The following is a 22656-nucleotide window of genomic DNA, read 5'->3' as shown; positions in this document are numbered from 1 at the left end:
TTTTTAAAAAAAAGAAAAGTTCAAGATGGTTTCCCTGAGCACTTTGATCCTCTTTTTACAAAGAGGGGACTGGCTATGTTCCTTCGATTTAAAAGACGCATACATCCTGTGACTAGAGAAGATCTTGATGTGAGTATATTTCCAATTTGTGGTGGGGAAACAGCATTTCCAGTACCGGGTGTTGCATTTCAGGCTGGCATCAGTCCCACAAGTTTTCACAAAATGCCTGGCCTTGGTGGTAGCACACTTCCGCAGGCTGGGAGTGCATGTTTTCCTTGGACAATTGGCTGGTCAAGAGCACATCTCTGGCAGTGTCTGTCAGGTCCCTGCGTTTGACCATCCAGATGTTGGAGTCACTAGGGTTCATTATCAACTACCTGAAATCCCATCTCAGCCCATCACTTCACTTGGACTTCATAGGAACCCTTCTAGACATGGCTCAGACCAAGGCCTTCCTGCCTCGTCAGAGAGCTGTCACTTTGACGACCATTGCAGCAGAGATTCAGCAGAGCCAGCAGGTGTCAGCTTGGCACATGTTGAGGCTGTTGGGTCATATTGTCACAACCATCCATGTCACTCCCTTGGCATGTTTACATATTAATAGAGCCCAGTGGACCCTGAGGTCACAGAGGTGCCAGGTCACTTAGAACCTCCAGGATTTCATCCAAGTCACTCCGTTTTTCCGGGACTCATTGACCTGGTGGGGAGCTCATGTAGATGGGCTCAGCACCCAATTCTGTACTCAGGAATGCTCTTGTCAAATCAACTTCCTGGAGCTTCAGTCAATCAGGTTCACACTATGGGCTTTCAGAAATCAGCTGTCCAACAAAGTTGTCCTGATCAAAATTGAAAACCAGGTAGCCATGTGGTATGTCATCAAGCAAGGAGGAGTGGGATCGTACCTCCTGTGTCAGGAAGCGGTCCAGATCTAGTTGTGGGCCCCGTCCCATGGTATTGTGCTCAGGGCCATGTATCTGGCCGGGATGGAGAATGTGGACAGGCTGTGAATTGAGCCTTCAGACCTCACGAGTGGTCCCTGGACCCCAGAGGGTAGTGAATCAAATATTTTGCCTCTGGGGGAGCCTAGTTGTAGATCTGTTTGCGTCTCCTTGCAACAGGAAGGTGCCTCAGTTCTGCTCCCTTTACAGGTCTGTTGGCAAACCAGCCTCGAATGCCCTTGCTTGTCATTGGGGCAAGGGTCTCCTGTAAGCATATCCTCAGATTCTCTTAGTGGTGAAATCTCTGTTAAAGCTTTTTAAGAACAAGGCGACTGTGATCCTCATAGCCCCTCATTGGCCAAGACAGGTCTAGCTTCCACTCCTATGGGAGTTGTCCATCTGGATACCGATCAGTCTGGGGACTTTCCCATATCTCATCACGCAAGATCGAGGCAGGTTGCGGCATTCCAACCCCCAGGCCCTGTCGCTTGCAGCCTGGATGTTGAGAGGTTAATTCTGCAACTGCTTGATCTCTGAGGATGTCTCTTGAGTCTGGGTGGCTTCTAGAAAGCCTTCTACTAGAAAGTAATATGGATTGAAGTGGAGGAGGTTTTCCATGTGGTGTGAGCAGAAGGCCCTACATTCATCCTCCTGCACCACAAAAAAACTACTTGATTATCTTCTAAACCTATTGGAATCTGACTTAAAAACCAACTTTGTTAGAGTTCATCTCAGTGCAGTTGGCGCATGCCACCAAAGTGTAGATGGTACATCCATCTCTGTACAGCCTATAGCTGTACGATTCATGAGGAGCCTATTTCAATTGAAGCCTCCTCTAAGGACTCCCTCTGTGTCTTGGGACCTCAACGTAGTGTTAGCCCAGCTGATGAAAGCTCCTTTTGAGCTGCTGCGCACTTGTAACATGAAGTACCTGACCTGGAAGGTCATATTTTTGGTGGTGGTCACTTCAGTGTGCAGGGTAAGCAACCTCCAGGCCTTAGTGATTTATCCACCTTTCACTAAGTTTTATCATGACAGGGTGGTCTTGCGTACGCACCTTAAGTTCCTGCCTAAGGTGGTGACTGATTTCCATCATAACTAATCCATCAGTCCTACCAACATTCTTCCTTGGGCCCCATTTGCACCAAGGCGAACAAGCACTGCACAGTTTGGACTGTAGGCGAGCCTTAGCTTTCTACCTGGAGTGGATAGAAGCCCATACACAGGCCACTCAACATTTTATTTCTTTTGGTAGGAATAGGTTGGGTGTTGCTGTTGCCAGACACTATCTAATTGGTTAACAGATTGCGTCTCCTTCTGTTATGCCCAGGCGGGACTGCTTCTAGGTGGTCATGTCAGGACTCGTTCTCTCAGAGGCATGGCAGCGTCAGTGGCCCACTTGTGAGCAGTTCCTGTGGAGGAGATCTGCAAGGCTGCGACGTGGAGTTCTCTCCACACATTCACACAGCACTATTGTCTGGATGGGGATGGCCGACGCAAAAGTAAGTTCAGCCAATCTGTCCTTTGGAACCTGTCTGAGGTGTAGAACCCAACTCTCCCACCAAGGGCCCATTGTTTGTTGTACCCGTTGGCATCTGGTTTGGTGTCAGTTGGTCCCCTTTTTGTGTTGGGGAGCAGCCTGCAGCTAGGGATTCACCTATGCATGAGGACTACCATCCTGCTTGTCCTGTGAGAAAGCAGAGTTGCTTACCTGTAACAGGTGTTCTCTAAGGACAGCAGGATGTTAGTCCTCACGAAACCTGCCTGCCACCCCACGGAGTTTGATTTCTCCTATTTTTTGTTTTAATTATAATTCTGCGTTACAAGACTGGAGAGGGACCCCTTGTGGACGCGTGGTAATGGGCATGCTGGGCATGCTCAGTGTGCCTAGTCAAAGTTCTAAAAACTTTGACATAAGTTTTCCACATCAGGGTTCCATCTGATGATGTCACCCATGTGTGAGGGCTAACATCCTGCTGTCCTCTGAGAACACCTCTTGCAGGTAAGCAACTCTGCTCTCCCAAAGTGATGATTGTATCAATACAGGAAAGTGAGATGGAGAAAAGATGAATGGGTGACATTTTAATTTACCATTGAGGTGTTTTTAGAGTAAAGGAGCTTTTTAGGAGTGAGAGAGTAGGAAAAGTTAACTTTTTTTTTAATTGGCATGTTTAACTTTTCACAAATATACATAAATATTTAGCATTCTAAATTTTTGTTTTAAGCCCAATAAGAGGGAGTATCCTTTTTCTAAATAAGATCATAGTTGTCTACTCTCCTTATTTATGCACACTATATTGTGTGAACTGTTTGTACAACATATACAGGCGGATTTTAAAAGCCTTGCTCGCCGGCGGCCTATTTTCCATAGGCCGCCGGCGCGCACAGAACCCCGGGACTCGCATAAGTCCCGGGGTTTCTGAAAAGGGACGTGTCGGGGGCGTCGCCGAGTGACATGGCACGGCGTTTGGGGGGCGGGCCCGGGGCGTGGTGCCGGCCCGGGGGCGTTCCGGGGGCGTGGCCGCGCCCTCTGGAACCGCCCCCGGGTCTGGTCTAGGCGCGCCAGCAGCCCGCTGGCGCACGTGGATTTACGTCTCCCTCCGGGAGGCGTAAATCCATGGATAAAGGTAGGGGGAGGGTTTAGATAGGGCCGGGGGGGTGGGTGGGTTAGGTAGAGGAAGGGAGGGGAAGGTGAGGGGAGGGCGAAAGAGAGTTCCCTCCGAGGCCGCTCCGATTTCGGAGCGGCCTCGGAGGGAACGGAGGCAGGCTGCGCGGCTCGGCGCGCGCCGCTGCCCAAAATTTGCAGCCTTGCGCGTGCCGATCCAGGATTTTAGAAGCTACGCGCGGCTACGCACATATCTTATAAAATCCAGCGTACTTTTGTTTGCGCCTGCTGCGCAAACAAAAGTACGCGATCGCGCAGTTTTTAAAAATCTACCCCATAGTTTACCAGCATGTTGTAAATAAAATAAATATTAATAAATAATACATTTTGTCTCAAAGCAAGAGTATAGGTTCACAGCAAAGAGTAATATTTCCTTGTGTGCTTGCCTCAGCTACAGCTCAAAGACAGTGCCTCAAAGATCCGAATGTTGGAAGAAACTATTCATTCTCTGCGTAATGCGGATGCTGATAAAAATTATCGATTAAAAGAACTAGAGTACAGCAAGCATGCCTTGGAGCAAGAGAGCCAGAATCTGAGAGTGCAGGTACTGGGTGGTTGCCCTCTTTCTTTCCACTAACCCATTCTTTTTTTTTTTTTAAGTTGATTTGCAATATTATAGAAGAAGAATATCTATATAGTCCTTTGCTAATTTACTGTTTTGTTACAGAACATGAGACTTGGGAATCTGTTGACTCTCTGAGAATCCCTCTGTATCTTAAAATGCAGAATTTGTATAAGAGCATACGGTCTTGAATCATTTTGCCTTTGGACAAGAGACATTACTTTAGCTAAAGTACAAGGGGAAAATAGCTGTGTTTTATATCGCAGGCAAATGCATGTGTGTGAAGACTAACAAGATCAAGTGCAAAAGAGAGAGGAACTCTGAAATGGAGCATGTGGCTTCCTTCTCCTGTTAGTCACCGCCAGGTCTTTCAGCAGTGGCTGGAAGACATTGTGCATCATGAATTTAAAACTGGGTTTGCAGAGAACTGTTTTGCCCTCCACAGATTTCCGAGACATGTACAAGCCCATTGCTTCAGACCAAAACAGATGAGATCAGCAAACATTACATGGAAATGATCAACAGTCTGAAGGAGGAGAAAGACAGAGAGATCCGCAACCTAAGGGTAGGTTATTTATTTATTTATTTATTAAACTTTTCTATACCGTCGTAGAGCACCATCACAACTGTTTACAGTTAGGCACAAATATGTGGTTTCTAAGTTATCCGAAGGGAGAGTCTGGAGCAAGTATAGAATATTCTACCACTGTCCTCTCATCACAGGGAACTTCACTGCATCCGCAGAGGAGACTTTTTTCCTCCAATTTATATCTGATTCTTGCAAAGAAAAATGGTATTGGATGCATCCTGCAGGGAATAAAGTAGATACATATGTATTTATACCACTTCTGTCTTTTTATGTTCTTCTAGAATGGAAGGTTAAAAAAATGGTTGCATTCAAATTGCTTTAATATCACCTGTCCTGCACATTGTAACTGTTTCCCCATTGTGATGCATTTTTAATAGCATTGGAAATAAACCATGTTCAGTTTCAGTGGATTCACTACATCAAAGCAGTCACAATTGTTCCACTGCAAAAATAATTGAAAAATAGCAGAAGTATCGGTTTTCTATGATATAGTAAATATGAGGTTTTATGTTTCTACATGGTGTATTGCATTGTAACAATTTCATTTTAAAAATAAGAACAAAAGCAATCATTGACTTGCTTGTAGCTACAGACATTCCTCATGAGAGTGGAGTGATACCTTGTAGTCTTCAGGTTACAGCTTTCACATTGAGTGATTCGAATCTGATGTGTTACAACCCAAAAAGAAGCAAATACAAAACAGAACTATTGGAACTACAAGGAGGAGCTCATCTATGTAAAGAAACCCACAGATTCTGAAAATTACTGCACTAGTAAAGTGATCTTATGACATTAAAAGCCTGATTTACTAAGGTTTTTCTCCCATTCTGTATCTATGGGTGGGGAAAAAGCTTATTAAATCAAGCCTAGGTTATCAGAAGTATAACAATGCTTTGCATCCATAGATATTTATCTTCTGTAAATATAACTATTGCATCAGTGTGTATTTTGGGGTGGGGACGGGTTGTAAATACAAGGAAACATTTTTTTTTTTAACTAAGTTAATTTAAAACTAGTGAAATTCAAAATTGAAAGGGACATCTGTCTAGTATGTAAAAGAGAAGGGGATTTATATCAATATACTTTGCATGATATTAACACTGAGTCTGATTTACTAAAGCTTTTCTCACATTCACTATCCATTAGCGGAGGGGGAGAAGCTCAGTAAATTGAATCCATTGTTTTCCACCCCACTCATCCAGTAGATTTGGAATTGGGTGCACTTAGTCTTATCTTCTCCCTGTTAAAAGAAACAGAAACATGGGAGGATCATATTCAGTAAACCGGGTAGTGGGCAAACTATCCGGCTAAAGTTAGATAGATAACTTGTCGTTTATACATTCCCTGAATATACTTGCTTAAAGTTATACGGTTATATGTACCCAGATAACTTAAAATCATAACCAGCCATGTTTGTTAGGTATTTAAGTTATCTGGCCTTGTGTGTCTCTCTTAAGCAATGAAAACACAGATTCACCTATTCAATATACTAAAGAAGACACAGTGAATCAGCTATATAAAATTGCATGTATATATGGACAATCATATAGAGCGGCAGAGAAGTCATGGGTAACTAGCTTCACCTTTTTGAAACAACTTGCTAGTTATAATCATAGTCCATATAACCATGGGAATAAATGGGGCTGCAAAAGTGTCCCAAAACAGTGTCCAAGAAATACAAATAATCATTCAAAAGACTTAGCTTGTATATTTAAATGCCCATTGATGAGAGCTCCTCTCCAACGCCTTTACCTAACACAGCTGCATTTCGGTGTCCCTCCGACACTTGGTTTGGGGGCTGCAATCAAAACCTTCATTCTGAGAGATAAACTCCAGGCTTACAAATGTCAGTGCCTTTTAAAGCAGTGACCACGACTCCCTCTCCCCTAACCCAACTTGGGGATCGAACTGGGAAGCTTCTGTATTGCAGTGTCCAGCATTGCCACTAAACCAGAGCCAGCCCAGCCTTCTTTCTCCTCTCCAGGCTCTGTCACTGTTCCCCCCCCCCCCCCCGAGCATTATCCCTAGGCCTGCTCAGACCCCTAGCTCTTCTGGATCCTTCCCACTGCAGCTGCTTACCTGTTCCCTGCTCCAGTGTCAGATTCCAAACTAGGTCAGTAGCAACGCACTGCTATAACTGACTACATGTGGTACTTGACTCTGGAGCAAAGGGGCAGTAAGCAGACCTCCTCTTGACAGCTAGAGTGGTGGGCTATGGGGCAGGTGGCGGTATATTATCCCAGTGATTGTGGAAATGCAAAGGCCTCATGGCTATAATACACCAGGTGTCATTCAGTTGTCGTCCCACTAATTTATGTAATCATCTGATTTAAAACTGGTTTTAAGTGTAAAATGGGAATACATTTTTATTTCAAAATTATTTTGTCTGCATCTTCAACCTTAGGAAGGAGAGAAGTCTCACCTACGGTAGTCTCAAAAAAGGCGTGCTTGGGGAGGAAGAGGGATCAGTAATTCTTGTGGGCAGATGGGGAGATATCAGAGGTATGATTGGGCTTTGCCTGGGGAGGAGGAGGAGGTGAAATGCCAGTCCTAAGGGGGGCAGTGTTATGCAAAAGATTGGTCTTGGATGTGCAGGGAGATGTTAATTGCTGGCCCTTGGAGACATGAATAGCTGGCTAGATTTAAGCATGCTATTTATTCTCAGAGGCTTAGGTGGCTAAACCTAGTCGGCTAGTGCTGAAAATTAGAGCCAACCAGCCAAATAGGGTCATTCATCAAATTGCCTTACAACCATATGGCATGATAGGCTCTAACGATGTTATATGCACATATGTTATATGCAATGTTTTGCATTTCTCTGTCCAGATAACATCCCCTATTACTTTGACCTTCTTTGCATGTAATTTGCCTGCACAAATAATGCAAATGCATGCAAAAAAGGTGATTACTAGGCAATTTGATGCAAATATTTTATCACAGCCTACTGAGAAAGTGGTCAGCCACAATAAAATAATACCTCCCTGGTTAGAGTTAGATGTGTGGCGGGAGGCCCGGGACCCTAATGTGCGGTGGGAGACTCAGGACTCACATTTAAAGCGACAGGGAAAAAAAAGAAAAAAATCTCAGCCAACAGGGAAGGTTGAGCGGGGGTCATTGCTGACCCCTATTTCAACTAGGGGCCACCATTCGAGGCATCCCTGACTTCCCCCCCCCAAAATAGTTTACACCATGCATGCAGCACCCCCCCCCCCCCCCCGATAGCCAGATCCCCCTCCCTGGCCTCCCTCCACCCTCCTCCAAAGGACCCCCATTACCTTATCATGGATCCAGCATCTGGGATGGGTGTACCCTCGCACCTGTCCCGGTCAGCTTTATTTTCCAAAGTGGCACCCTCTTCTTGCCCAGGTAAGGTCACTCTTAACAGATGACCATAACTCAGTCTCCATTTTTGTTGTGTGTGTTACCAAACAATTAGTTCACAATCTGGATATTTTTAATATCGAGCCCTTGTATGCAAATCCATTCTACCACTGAACTGTACATTTCTGACTTCTTTTTTTTCCTATTTGTATTTAGTCTCAAGTAACCAGGTACCAGAGCGATGTGTCAGCCAGGGAGGGTAGCAGCAGTGACCTTCAGATGAGGCTGCTTGAGCTGACTTCCTCTTTGGAAGAGCGGGAGTCCCTGATTAAGCGACAGCAAGAGGTAAACATTTAAAAACAGCTTAAGGTGTTCTAGGACTTTATTAGAGGGTTATTCTATCATGCATGTTGCCATGCTCTTACCATAGTGTAGTCCTATTTATAGAGGAGGAGGTTTTTGTTTAACATTTATTTCAAGGTCCTAATCTATTCCCTCCATTGGAACCATGTCCTGCCATGAGAGCATTTTACTGGCTATATTTCATTTTACAAGGAATGTATCTTATTGCTGTTGGTACTAACTAGGGGTTGTGATAAGATGAAAATGCAATTCAGTATGACATCAGCTGTCTGGAAACCCATTTTATGTGCCTTAGTAATGCGTGCTGAGGAGTGCACCATCATATGGAGCTAAGAACATATACTGAGGTCTTCAATCCAAGAATGACAGTAATATCCTGCTGTTTCTGCTGCATATTTCAGGATTTTCCCTTTCTTATTATACAGAGCACTTTAGACAAAAACATGTGCTTTCTTTTTTTTTGGGGGGGGGGTTTGTTTTTTGTTGAATGAAAACACTTCTACTGTTTGGTGTTTAGGGTCTAGGGCCTGATTCACTAATGCATTTCTCCCATTCTGTGTCTATGGGGAAAATGCCTTGATGAATCAGGCCCTTAGAGTGCTATTTTATGCTGTCAAATAAAGATGTATTTAAAAACTAATTTCACAAGTGTTCCCATGAATATTCCACAAAATTTGCTTACTTGTAAAACCGTTTGCCATACACTTTCATGGGAGAATTTCTGCATTAAAATTACAAAATGTCAAAACTCATGCGTCTCACACTTTCCACTGGTTTAAAAAGTGATTGAAAAGGGGTAAGGTTTGTAAATGGTGTAAAAAGAGCCACATTTTGTCACCATTTTACGAAAAACATTCCTATTTAAGTTCTGTAATAAAATAATTTGTAGAAGCAGACACGTTTATGCAAATTTTAGTAAAAAGCCTAAATTTCATCATTTTTTGTGGTAGCTGCAATTAATTTTGCACATCTCTTCAGGAAAGGTGTTCAAACCTCTTTTACATGCAAAATGTTCTTTCTCCAAGGACAGCAGGATGTTAGTCCTCACACATGGGTGACATCATCGGATGGAGCTCAGCATGCTGCTAACCATGTGTCCACGTGGGGTCCCTCTTCAGTCTCTTCTTTTCCGTGAAGCTGCTGCCTCGCCGTTTGTGAGCTTGTGCTTTTTTCACAACTTTTCTCAATTTTTGCTTCCCATGTCAGGTAGGGTCCCTCCGATTCTTTGTCTGTTTCTTTCTCTGCGTCCTGGTAAACTTCGTGCTTCTTCATTCCCAGTGGCTGCCAACCATCGACTGCGTACCGCATACTTTTTCCGATGGTGTCGACCGGCTTCCGCCGGTGCCCCCAGTGCCCCCAAACTATGTCCATCACAGACCTCCACGAAGTCTGTGTCTTTTGCCTGGGGGCATCCCATGATGTCCACGGTTGCAACCTTTGTGCCCAGATGACCCCAAAGGGCCGCTGGGTACGTCTCAATAAGATGGAGAAATTATTCGGATCCAAAGGACTGGATCCCTCATTGGCTTTGGGAACCTCCACCCCTCTCGGTAAGGAGGTTCAAATTTCTACTCCAGGGTCACCACTGCAACTGCTCCCTGGACCCAATTTGGGAGCAGAAGACTGACCGCGGTCTCTGCCGTCCTGTTCCCGATCGGACTCCTCTCCATCCCCGTTAGTTCTTGGAAGAGACCATGCTGACCACAGAGAGTGGTTGAAGAAACAGTCACCACTCATCATTGAAGCCAGACCACGGGCAGGCATCAACATCGGTGCCTCCTCCGAAGTGGTCCTGGGAGGAGGAAATGGTTCCCTCCAGTCCTGCTGAAGCCTCTCGGCAAACTCCAAGAAAACCAGTGGAGGAATCTGTGCCACCCAGCTCTCCGAGGGATGTCCCAATTCCGCCCCCGTCTCCTCATACAGTCTTGTCATCGGCTGCTTTGGAGGAGGAGTTAGAGAGGCATGTGCGGTTGGCCGGGCCCTGCAGGGCATTGAGCCTCCGGGTCCACCGGGACCGCCACTGCCGCAAGAGCCTACTCCTTCGCTGCTTGTGCCCTTATTGGAGCAGCTCGATATGTTGCTCGGTATCTTACCGACGCAGGCTGCTCCAGTGCCCCAAGCCCCTTCACGGCAGAAGGGAGCACCGCTGTCATCACCACCACCGGCTCCCATACCGGTGAGTGACTCCCCCAAGGAGGAAGGGCCATTGATTAGATAGCGGTTCAGAGATGCATGGTGCTTCACCACCTTCCAGGGTCAACGGGATAGGTGCCACCGATCCTGTCTAAGCCAGTGGCTCTGTCCAGCGCTCCTGCGACCTTGCGGCCTATCGGTGCCTCCGGCGCCTTTCTTGGTGCCCTTCAGGCTCGCACCCTCGGACACAGATGGGTTTCCCAGCCCCTGCATCCCCGGGGAATTGCAGTGAGGGAGAGGCCCCTTATGAGCCCTGGGAAGGGGAGGTGACCATATCATCCACTGAGGAATCAGAGGATCTTCCCTCTGAGCCTTCTCCGGAGGAGAAGGTCTGGCCTACAACTCGCTGAGAGTGCAAGTCTTTGCCCTAGGCTCTCTACTTCATCAACGAGAGGGAACTTCCCTCTCCTCTCACCCGGATATCATCCGATTCCTCAGGGGGGTGAAGCACGTAAAACCCCCAGTCCACGCTCTTTATCCTTCGTGGGTTCTCAATCTCGTTCTCTGAATCTTGGTCGGTCCACCCTTTGAACCCATGCGTTCCGCGACCCTCAAGGATATCACTCTAGACTGTTTTCCTGGTAGCTATCTGTTCTGCCCGCAGAATCTCGGAACTTCAAGCACTCTCGTGCAGAGAGCCCTACCTTCGTTTTACGGATTCGGGAGTTTCCTTGCGCACTGTGCCTGCTTTTCTGCCCAAGGTGGTTTCCGAGTTCCACTTGAATCAGACGGTAGAGCTTCCGTCTTTCTCAGCGGAAGCATCGGCGGATCTATGCAAGCTAGATGTCAAGCGTATCCTCATTCGCTATCTGGAAGTCACTAATGATTTCCGAGGAAGGGGGCCAAGGCGTCAAACTACCATTGCTCGCTGGCGGAAGGAGGCGATCTCAGTGGCCTGCATTGGAGTGGGTTGACAACCTCCAGTGGGTGTCAAGGCCCATTCTTTTCAAGCTCAGGCTGCTTCCTGGGCAGAGATGCAATTGGTCTCGTTCCAGGAGATTTGTCGAGTGGCAACTTGGAAATCGTTACATAACCAATTCTGGACCTCAAGAGCGCTCAAGGTTCCCCATTTTCGGATGGAAACCCTGAGGGCGGTCATTTCGGAGGTTCGCTCCAGCGAGTTCCTGGTTTCGCTCGACCTCTCAGAAGCTTACTTTCACATCCTGATTCTCAAGGAACACCAGAAGTATCTTTGCTTCGACATACTGGGCCGGCATTTTCAGTTCCAAGCTCTCCTGTTCGGGCTCGCCTCTGCCCCTCACATGTTCACCAAAGTGATGGTGGTGGTGGCGGCCTTTCTTCGGAGGGAGGGGGTCTTGGTCCATCCCTACTTGGACAATTGGCTCATTCGGGCGAAGTCAGAGCAGCTCTGTGTGATGGCGGTCAGTTGGGTGGTGTTGGTGCTCACCTCCCTCGGGTGGATAGTAAACTACTCCAAGAGCAACCTCTTGCCCTCTCAAGTTCTGGAATTTCTGGGAGCTCGCTTCGACACTTGCATGTCCAAGGTCTCCCTGCCTGAGGCCTGTGCACTCAAGCTCATGCAGCAGGTACAGCATCTCTTATCTCTGTCGATACCCATGGCCAGGGATTACCTTCAAGTTCTGGGCTCTCTGGCTTCCACTATAGATCTGGTGCCCTGGGCGTTTTGCGCATATGCGTCCTTTACAGAAAGCTTTACTGGCCCATTGGAAACCGATCTCGGAGGAGTTTCGGGTGCCCCTACCACTTCCTGAGTCTACCATCATCAGCATGCAGTGGTGGCTCACTCTCGACCACCTGTCAAGGGGCTTGCCCCTGGAGACTCCCCAGTGGATTGTCGTGACAACAGATGCCAGCCTCTCCGGTTGGGAAGCGATTTGTCAGTCTCAATCGACACAGGGCTTTTGGTCTCCGATCCAATCCAAATGGCACATCAATCGTCTGGAGGTCCGGGCAGTTTGACTGGCACTCAAGTTCTTCCTTCCCTTGATCCGTCGGAAAGCGGTGTGAGTCCTCTCCGACAATGCCACTATGGTAGCTTACATCAATCGCCAGGGGGGCACCAGGAGTCACCTGGTAGCCCTGGAGACTAGCCTATTGTTCGCTTGGGCGGAGCACCATTTGGACTGCCTGGCAGCTTCCCATATTGCAGGAAAAGAGAATGTTCAAGCCGACTTCCTCAGTCGTCAGTATCTCGACCCCGGAGAGTGGGAGTTGTCAGACGAGGCGATGGATCTAGTTGTCCGCAGGTGGGGGGTCCCCCACTTGGACTTGATGGGCCACCCTGAAGAACTCGAAGGCTCCTCTGTTCTTCAGCTGCAGGAGAGAACACTGCTCAGAGGGCGTGGATGCTCTGGTCCTGCCCTGGCCCAGTGATGTCCTCCTTTTACTTATTCCCTCCTTGGCCTCTGGTGGGAAAAGTTCTCAGAAGGATAGAACATCCTTCTGTTACCATATTGTTCAATCGCAAATCCTGTAAATTTCTTTGCCTACCCAGATCCTCAATCAGTTTATGGACTCCTTTTCTAATCAGTTTATGGATGATATACCATTGAATCCTGTAAATAGTTACTAGTTTTTTTTCCAGGTTATTTTGTTAGTTCTTGTACGCATAGTTCCTGTTCCATGTAAAGGCACTGCCGAATAGTCACAAGTTATATGTAAACCGATAACGATGTGCAAACAGTTGTCGGTATATAAAAAACTTTAAATAAATAACTTCACCACGGGCCGGTCATTCTCATAGCGCCGGAGTGGCCTCGGAGACCATGGTTTGGGGACCTCGTGAATCTCGCGTCGCACAGCCCTCTTCGTCTCGCTCACCTCCACAACAAGGTCCAGTATTTTTAGATCAGGCAGATCACTTTTATCTTGCAGCCTGGCTTTTGAGCGGTGGGTGCTGAGGAAGAGGGGCTACAAGGAGGAAGTGATTTCCACGCTGTTGCGGGCCCATAAAACCTCGACATCTCTTTCTTATGTTTGGGTTTGGAGGGTTTTTGATATGTGCGTGGAGGCTAGGGTATCGATGTGCAGGGCTCCGGTCTCTCTGGTTCTTTCCTTCCTTCAGAAAGGGTTCTCTAAAGGGTTGTATTTCAACTCCTTGCGGGTTCAGGTTTCGGCTCTCTGCTCCCTCTTGGTCAGACTTGACGAAACTGTTTAAAAACTGTTTAAATAAAAACTGTTTAAATACTTGGTGGCCGCCCATCCGGATGTCGTTCAATTTTTTTTTTTTAATTCTTCATTTATATTTTCAAAAATACAAGCATTAATATTAGTTTGCACAAGAAAAAGCATGGATTGGTAATATCATTACATACATTCTAAGAGAAAACATGTCCTTTTTATTGTTTAACTCATAATTCCAATTCCATTATCATATCAAATATATTGAGGGAGCCACATGGTTTACAGAAATTTGGGAGACTATATAACTTTAATATATTAGGAATAAAGCATTAGCATAGACCCTATACTAAATCACAGTTTATTTATCAACTAGGCACTGGGGGTGGAGGTTGGTAATCTTTTTTTTTTGTTCAACAAAATTCTTTAGCTGGTCAGGTATGAAAAAAACGTACAAATCATCTTGTTTCTTAATCAAACATTTACATGGGAAACGAAGCGTAAAGGAGAAACCCATTGATATAACCTCTTGTCGAAAGGCTAAAAAAGCCTTCTGCCTCGCTTGTGTAGATATTGCCAAATCTGGAAAAATCTTCACAAGTTTTTCCATGTAATTAATGGGGTATTTATTGAAGTAATTCTTCATTATTTGATTTATATCATTTATAGAGGAAAAGGTAACCAATAACGTTCCCCAATCAATAACACATGCTGTAGAATCTTCCAAAAAATTTGTAAGGTCTCCCTGAAACATCATATCTGACCTATTATTTAAATTCTTTGGTTTTGGAAGATAATAATTATTTACCACCGGCAAATCTCCTGATGTAAAACCAAGCTTTTCTGTCAGAAATGTTTTTAGGGTAATAGTCCTCACGAAACCCAACCACCGCCCGCAGAGTTTGGTTTCTCTCGGGTTTTTGATTTCCTTTTTCACAGTCTCTGTTATAAGACTGAAGAGGGACCCCATGTGGACATGTGGTTAGCAGCATGCTGGGCTTGCTCAGTGTGCCAGTCAAAGCTTTTAGAAACTTTGACAAAAGTTTTCCGTGCTGGGCTCCATCCGATGATGTCACCCATGTGTGAGGACTATCATCCTGCTGTCCTTGGAGAACACCTGTTACAGGTAAGTAACACTGCTATATATCGTATGACTCCATATCCATGACTTCATATACCGTTTCGTTTGGTTTCATAATTTGCCTGGCAGTGGTGATGAATGGGAATTATTCATATTTGGTCTCAAAGAATATATTCCTGGCCCAACAGAGAATGTGGTTGTTATAGCACACCATCAGAACACCTTGTGTTTCATCAACACAATATTGCAAAAAAATGTTATAATGATAGAAAGAGGGTATGGTCATCTGTCCTTCCAGATTAAAAATTTCCAATGAGATGGTTCAAAAAGCAGCTCTTCTGCCATGAGCAAGCTTGTCTGTACAATAGCTAGGTATGCGTGCATTTTGGTTGCTTTTAATGGCAGAATGGTCACTTTGTTCAAATTTATGATACAGAGGGCAATTTTTAAAAGCCATTGACCCGCACAAATAGGCCATCTGAAAATTGCCCATTCTCTGAGGAGATCAGCAATGCATATATTTTTGCCTGCGGAAGACAAAGGTAGGCTCAGAGCTAGGGTTAATTCATGGGAGACACGCTTAGTTTTGCATTTTCAAAATTGTTTTTTTAGAAAAAAAATTATCCGCAGACAAAGCAGGTGCGCTTTCCTGTGTTCCTTTGAGAACTGGTGCAGAGTCCGCAGGGAAAAATACCTGTGGACTTTGTAACAGTGCAGACAATTTTGAAAAATTGCCCCTATAATGGTAATGTGAAAAGGCCAGAATAGGTGGCAGGATTTTAAACTGTGCTATTAAGTAGTATAAAATGTTGCATTCATGTTAGTGCTAGGACATGCAGACTTTTCATGGTATGGTGCATGCTGCATGTTACATTCAGTGCATTTCATAGGAGACACAATTGATCTTGCATTTGCCTCATAAAGGGTAAAGAGTTGGTATGTAAAGCACTTTTGTTTGCTCAGAACAATTCATTCAATGTTGTTTTCTGCACAGAAGTTCTGAAGGCTTTTTGTTGTAGTAAAATTGGTTTTCCTTTCTGTCCCTGCTAGGAGCTTTTCAGACTCCGTCAAGAAAGAGAGTCTAAAGGTGTCACTAAAGCAATCATCACCAAAAAGTAATGTATACCTACATGTCATCCTAATGAAAGATGGGAATTGGGAAAGTAAAAAAAAACTTAGCAAGAACTGGAGCCAAGAAAAGATTAACATTCAATGATTTCAGCTCCATCCAGTGGATAAAATGAAACTGCACAGCACTCGCTGCTACTTTTCCATGACTTTCTGTGCTGAGTGGTATAGGATTAGATTTATATTCTGCTTTGCAAGCTATAATGATTGAACATGGATGCAAGTATTATTATGGCATAGAACAGCAAATGCTGCAGTAAAATTGATCACAATCAAGTCCTCTTTAAAAAAAAAAAAAAAAAAAAAAATAAATTCCAAAGACCATAAATCTTGCCCCACTGAGAAATATTTTCTAATTACACTCCTGCAGCATCTTTGCTTTTGACTCAGCTGTTTTTTGGCTTTGCCCAGTTGATGAACAGAAAGTTGTGCCAAGATCGGAGCTCATAAGTCCACTAGGAGGGAAAACCAGATAATTATGAGCTTATTGTTAATGGGGATTCAAGGCCCCTGCGCATGTAGCTGCATGCTCTCTGACCCTCTTCTGCTTGAACAGCTATGACAGTCGTGGTCTCAGGTAGCAGTAGGTCCCAATTTCTTTCTAAAACCCACATACTCCCACCTCTTCCTCAACACTAACAACCGGAATCCTTACTTCTGTAGTGTCTCCAGCCCCTGCTCGACCTGAGATGCCTGCATCTCCAAGTCTCTTGCGTGAAAAAACAAACTTAACTACGAGCTCTCTGCTGTAAATTTATTGCACTTTCCCAGGGACTGAAACTTTTGTGCCCCAAAATGTCACCAAAGGGCATTCTTTAATCCCCCATAATACAGATTCTGTACACATCATTACTTAAGTAAAATGCCATAGTAAAAGACATTAATGAGAATGTTAGTATAACGCAGTGCCTCACATTGTGGAGCAGTTTCTAACCTGACTGTAGTAATTATATGTGAAGCCTTTCTCTTGAACTATATTGTGAAAGCAGATCCTATATCAATGTAAAAAAAATACAAAGTGAGTTTTGTTAAGCAAATGTTTCAATGCACAGTTTCATATTTTTAATATATAATTCTTCTTTACACAGGTATAGGAACCAGTACCCTATCTTGGGGCTCCTTTCTGATTATCAAGGTACCTCACCAATCAAAGACTCACAAACCATTGTGATTGAAAGGACTGGCGAGATGTGGAAACAGGTAAGCAGCTCAAGGGAAGTCCTGAAATCTTGTTGCCAGATCATAAAAAGGATGGCAAGATTCATAATCCCAATACTAATACATTTGTATATATTGTGCAGATACAGTAGCCTATTCTTGCTGACCTGAAGTAGACTTACTCTTGTACCTACACAATAAGTATAGGAGAGGAATTGAAATGTTATAAACATGTGTATTCCCCCAGTTAAGGGTTTTTTCTTTTTAGAATGTAGACATGGCCAGTTAGATTGCTTGCTTCAGCCTTTTCTAAATGCAGAGGATAGACATGAAAAGAAAATAACAGGCCAATACAGAAAAACGCGCGGGAGAGCTGGCGAGCGCCTGCTCTCCCGGCGTGCGCACAGGCCACTCTCCTGGGAGCGCGATTCAGGAGGGTGGCCTATGCAAATTAGGGCCCGCGGTAAAAGGAGGCGCTAGGGACACTAGCGCATCCCTAGCGCCTCCTTTTTGACAGGAGCGGCAGTTGTCAGTGGGTTTGACAGCCAACGCTCAATTTTTCCGGCGCCTGTTCTCAAACCCGCTGATAGCCACGGGTTCGGAAAACGGACGCTGGCATAATTGAGCGTCCGTCTTCCGACCCACGGGCCAATTTAAAATTTTTTTATTTTTTTTAATTTTTACCTTTTTTTTTTTTTTTTTTTACTTTTGGAGCCTCTGACTTAATATCGCTATGATATTAAGTCGGAGGGTGTACAGAAAAGCAGTTTTTAGTGCTTTTCTGTACACTTCCGCAGTGCCGGCCGAAATTAATGCCAGCCTTTGGGCAGGCGTTCGTTTCTGAAAGTAAAATGTGCGGCTTGGCTGTACATCTTACTTTCTGTATCGCGCGGGAATAACTAGTAGGGCCATCAACATGCATTTGCATGTTTCGGGGGGGTTGGACGCGCGTTTTTGATGCACTATTACCCCTTACTGTATAAGGGGTAAAGCTAGCGCGTCAAAAATGCACGTCCAAACCTGGGCTAACAGTAAGCTCCACCGGAGCTGTAAATAATTAGTCTGAATGTGTTGAAAGTATGATAACCACTGATCTTAATGTGTTCTTGCACCACACCCTCAACTATTGTACCATTAGGAGAAGGTGACAGTTCTGTTCATGCTTGCAAACAAGATGTCACCTAAGTGAACATTGAAAGGAGATACTTCCATTCAGTTACTGTAGTGGTAATTCAGCCGCATCATAAAGAAGAAAACAATCGCCACTAATGTGAAAAAAATGGGGTTGATTTTAAAACGTTGCTCGTGCTAAAGTGCCCAGGTATGCGCATACGTAGGACGCTTGTGAGCAACGCGGATTTTAAATGCTGTGACACCTGTGCATACACGAAGAGAAATTAGAGAGCGGAAAAGAGGAGGGGCATGGGCGTTCTGGCATGAAGCAAACTGTTACGTGCATAACTCCGTATTTTTAAAAATGGAGGATGCGGCACGTGGCGGCTTCTTAGCCGCATGATTTTACTGCTGCTGCTGATGAGGAGCAAGTCTGCAGATATCGTGTTTTTGGGCTTACATGACAGGGTGAGTTGTCCAGATCAACTGGGGGTGGGGTGGGGAATTGAAGGATGAAGAACCAGAGGGGTTTGGATTGACTGGGCAAACTGGGGGACTAATTGAAAAAACTGGGAATGTCCCTTGCACAAGCATGTTTTAAAATCCGCTTGAAGCGCACATTAAAGCCAGCAAAGTCCTATGGAAGACACGTGAAGTAGGTTTGCTCATTAGTTTGAGCATACTTACATGAGTTAAGTGTATTTTAAATCGTACGCACGCAAGTGTGCACATGATTTAAAATTCAAGCATATCGCCGCTTGCGCACTGCTATACACGTGTATGGCCGCACGCACCCTCGTTTTAAGATTAGCCTGAATATGTATAGCCCAGTTTGGATTAGCTCAGTCCAGATTTCTATTTGGCTTTCTGATCTAACCTAACTGAATGGAATCCAGGTAGATTAGGTGAGCTTGGACTTGCCCGGTTCATCTCTGTTTTAAACTTTGAGTTGCCTCTGATTTTCCCCACGTAACTGACATTTGTTCTACAGTCCTACAAAATTCAGGAGAATATCCATCCTACGAGCTTTCATGTGAGGACTTGTTAAAATATTGGCAATGAGTCCATTGTAATCTGTGCAGGCAGCAAGAGTCTGACTGTGGCTCAAAATATTAACATCTCACCAAAAGTTCCCACCTTCACTTCAAATTATTACTCAAATCTGAACCAGTTTACTTGGTCCTATCTGAAGCCACTCACTTTTTGTCTGATAACATTCTATGGTAAAAGGGTTTTTGGGTTTTTTTTGTGGAAAAAGGTATTAATTTTTCACTTTGTGAATTATTTGTAAGAAACATTTTGCATATCCTTATATAACTCTTCCCCACTTATGCTCCTCCATCAGGGCTAGATATTTTTCTGGACAACAAAGGAGCAAAGGCTGAACAGAACCAGTGAAAACAAAAAGTTATTTAAGTTAAATCCAGAGAGGAAAGCCAAGAGATCCATATTCAAAAACATTTAGCCGGATAAATCAGAAGTAATTTCAGTGCACAATTTTAACCCACACGTTAATTGTATCTGTTCCTAAATAAGAAAGAGACAATTAGACAAAAATATGGGTGAGATGCAGTAAACTCGAGGGAAAGTAAGTGTCCTAAATACCCATGGCCCAGGGTTCAAATATAGTGCAGGGCTCTACACTGCTGATGCCTTAGGCTGGGGAGGGATCAGTCACTATTTCCAAGAGGAATGGCATAGCAAGTCTTTTGGATGAAATATGGCTGATTCATTATGGATATTTTCCTGGTATATAGCGGGTTTGAAACGGGCCAAAATGTTGGCTTCGCTTCGCAGGCATGGCGCCCGAATAGTGTTTGCAGGAAACGCATTTAAATGATCAAGAACACTGCAAGTTGTGCAGAGACTGGGTGGGTCAGGCTTTATTATTCCTCAGCAGTTAACCAGAAAGGAGGCATTGCTATTTTATTGGGCATAGGAAAAGCCTTTGAAATTGCCTCCATATATGGAGATAAGGAGGAACGCTTTGTGTTTATTATGGGGAAATTATTTGGATGGACAGTCACAATCTGCACTGTATATGTGTAAGTTCTGGAGGGTGGTCCTGGGTTTCTTAAGCTGTCTACTGCATGTAGAGATACCAGAATCTTCTCTCTTAAGCCTGTTTGAAAACCGAGAGCAACTTCCTGACGTCATCACACCTTTTTAAGGGATGCTCTTGCGGAAAATGTTCCTCCTGGCTTAGAAATTGATTTTGGATCATTGGACAGTTGCTGAGCCTCCGTCTCTACATACTGGCAATTGAGACTATATAAAATGGTTTTCAAACACTTGACGGTGCACAGATCTTCCCCATGGGCATATGCCTCATCCTTAGACATCTGGCAAGCCTACCTAACAGCTCTGAGTGTTAAGGCACAGAATGACTTACTAGCCCTGCAAAGATGGAGGATTGTGCACATTATTCAAGTATTTCTCAACGATTCATTGTCCTTATGGTGCCACCGGGGCAATTAAGCTCAAATGTGACTCTTGGGTGGGACCCCACAGGATGGTCGCCATACATCCATTCTTAAGAAAAGCGGCTCCTCAGACTGGATGCTTCTCCTACTCTAGAAAAGGACGTGCTAGTGTCGGGGGGGTGGGGTGGGGAAGGGGTTGGGCAACTGACGGAAATAGGGGGAATTTCTAATGTTGCTGCTTGTTTTTTGGCTGTACATTATCAGCTGGTTGGCTGTAACTTGTTGGAAAATGATAGTAGTTTGTTTTTTTTAAAGTGCATTTACATGCATAGCATTTGAAAATCACCCCCATAATGATGATAATGTAGCAGGGTTAACCATAAATAGAGTCCTTCACTTTCAGTTTAAACTGATTTTCACCCACAAATTCCTAGATTTTTCAAAGATGAAAATCAGGTTAAACCGATTTTTCCCCTAATTTTAGGCTGATTTCATAGCATCTCTAGAGCTGCGGATGCAGCGTTTTTCAAGGCCTCTCGTCACTGCTGGAAGCCAGTGTAGGCCAAAGTGTATGTTGTGTTTTAAGTCCCGCTTCTCACCAGTGAAAGTGCTTGCTCTCCAGTGCTGTCGATGTGGAATTTCAAGTCCCGCATCCCCCCAAGCAGCCAAAGTGCCTGATTTGGGTGGTGCTGATGACGGTACTCCAAGGCGAGCGCCCGCTCTCCAGACATGCGCCCAGGCCACTCTCCTGGGCACGCAATTTTGTATTCAAATGAGGGCCTGCAGTAATAAGGAGGCACTAGGGACACTAGCGCGTCCCTAGCGCCTCCTTATTGGCAGAAGCAGCGGCTATCAGCCGGCAAAATTGAGCGTCTGTCTTCCAACCCGCGAGCCGTAGGCTGATTTTTATTTATTTATTTATTTTTTACGATTTTTATTATTTTTGGGGCCTCCAACTTAATATTGCTGTGGGCAGGCATTAATTTCTGAGAGTAAAATGTGCGGCTTGGCTGCACATTTTACTTTCTGTATGGCGGGGGAATAACTAATTGGCTCACCAACATGTATTTGCATATTGCAGGCGCTATTAGTTTTTGGTGGGTTGGACACGCGTTTTCCTCGCGCTATTACTAACCCTTACTGTATAAGGGGTAATAATAGCACGTCAAACGCGCGTCCAGATGGGGGCTAACGGTGCGCTCGGCCTGAGCGCACCGTACTGAATCGGCCTGATAGAGAGGCAGAAGCATCCAGACACAAGCATAGACCCTCTTCCCCCCCCCCCCCCCCCCCCCGAACATACACCCAGGCTAAAGAGTCAGTAGGAAGCTTAGGGTTCCAGATTGATCACAACCTTTCAATGGATACCCACATCACAAAAATGATAGACATTCTTTATGTAAATATGTCAGATTCTTGATATGTCAGATTATTATTGATAATATATCAGATTCGCCAGCTATGCAACTACCTTAATACACACACAGTCTTGCTACTGTGATACATGTGCTACATGACTGTTGCAATTCTCTATTTAGTGGCATCTCACAAACAGTCTGAAATACTTCCAGTTCCTACAGAATTCAGCCACTAGAATTTTGATAGAGGCCAAAGCTTCTAACCACATAAGACTAGTCCCGCATCAACTGCACTGGCTCCCAGTAGAAAGTAAGATGAAATTGAAAACCCTCTGCTTTATCTTTAAATGCATAAACAGGCCACCGAGTATGTCTCTCAACTTTTCTCCTACACTGCCACAAAAAAACTCCTATCCTCCTAAATGGAACCTGCTTGTCTCCCCTCCTCTGGCTACTGTTAGATTGATTTGTACAAGACTTTGTGTCTTCAGCTGCTATACACCAAACCTCTGCAACTAAGTACTGCTATCCATGCACATCAAACCATGCTACTTCACTTTGGGTAAAAAAAAATAATAATAAGGCTAAGGCATGGCTGTTCCAACAGGAATAGCCTCTAGATTTCTCAGCAGAGACTTTAAATCGTGTGATTTGACCTCAGA

General features: G+C 44.7%; 1 protein-coding gene across 1 annotated transcript in view; it reads left to right on the top strand.

Annotated features, from left to right (window-relative positions):
- Nucleotides 1–22656, top strand: part of POF1B (POF1B actin binding protein) — a 180029-nt gene that overhangs the window by 139565 nt on the left and 17808 nt on the right. The window contains exons 12-16 of the mRNA XM_029606586.1: nt 3995–4147; nt 4611–4730; nt 8292–8420; nt 15865–15929; nt 17031–17142. Coding sequence (XP_029462446.1) covers nt 3995–4147; nt 4611–4730; nt 8292–8420; nt 15865–15929; nt 17031–17142 — 579 coding nt within the window. The remainder of the gene's footprint in view (nt 1–3994; nt 4148–4610; nt 4731–8291; nt 8421–15864; nt 15930–17030; nt 17143–22656) is intronic.

This window comes from Rhinatrema bivittatum, chromosome 6 (genome assembly GCF_901001135.1).
Source record: "Rhinatrema bivittatum chromosome 6, aRhiBiv1.1, whole genome shotgun sequence".
Taxonomy (NCBI): Eukaryota; Metazoa; Chordata; class Amphibia; order Gymnophiona; family Rhinatrematidae; genus Rhinatrema; species Rhinatrema bivittatum.
Note: the sequence above shows the minus strand (reverse complement) of the source record. Positions and strands in the feature narration are given on the sequence as shown.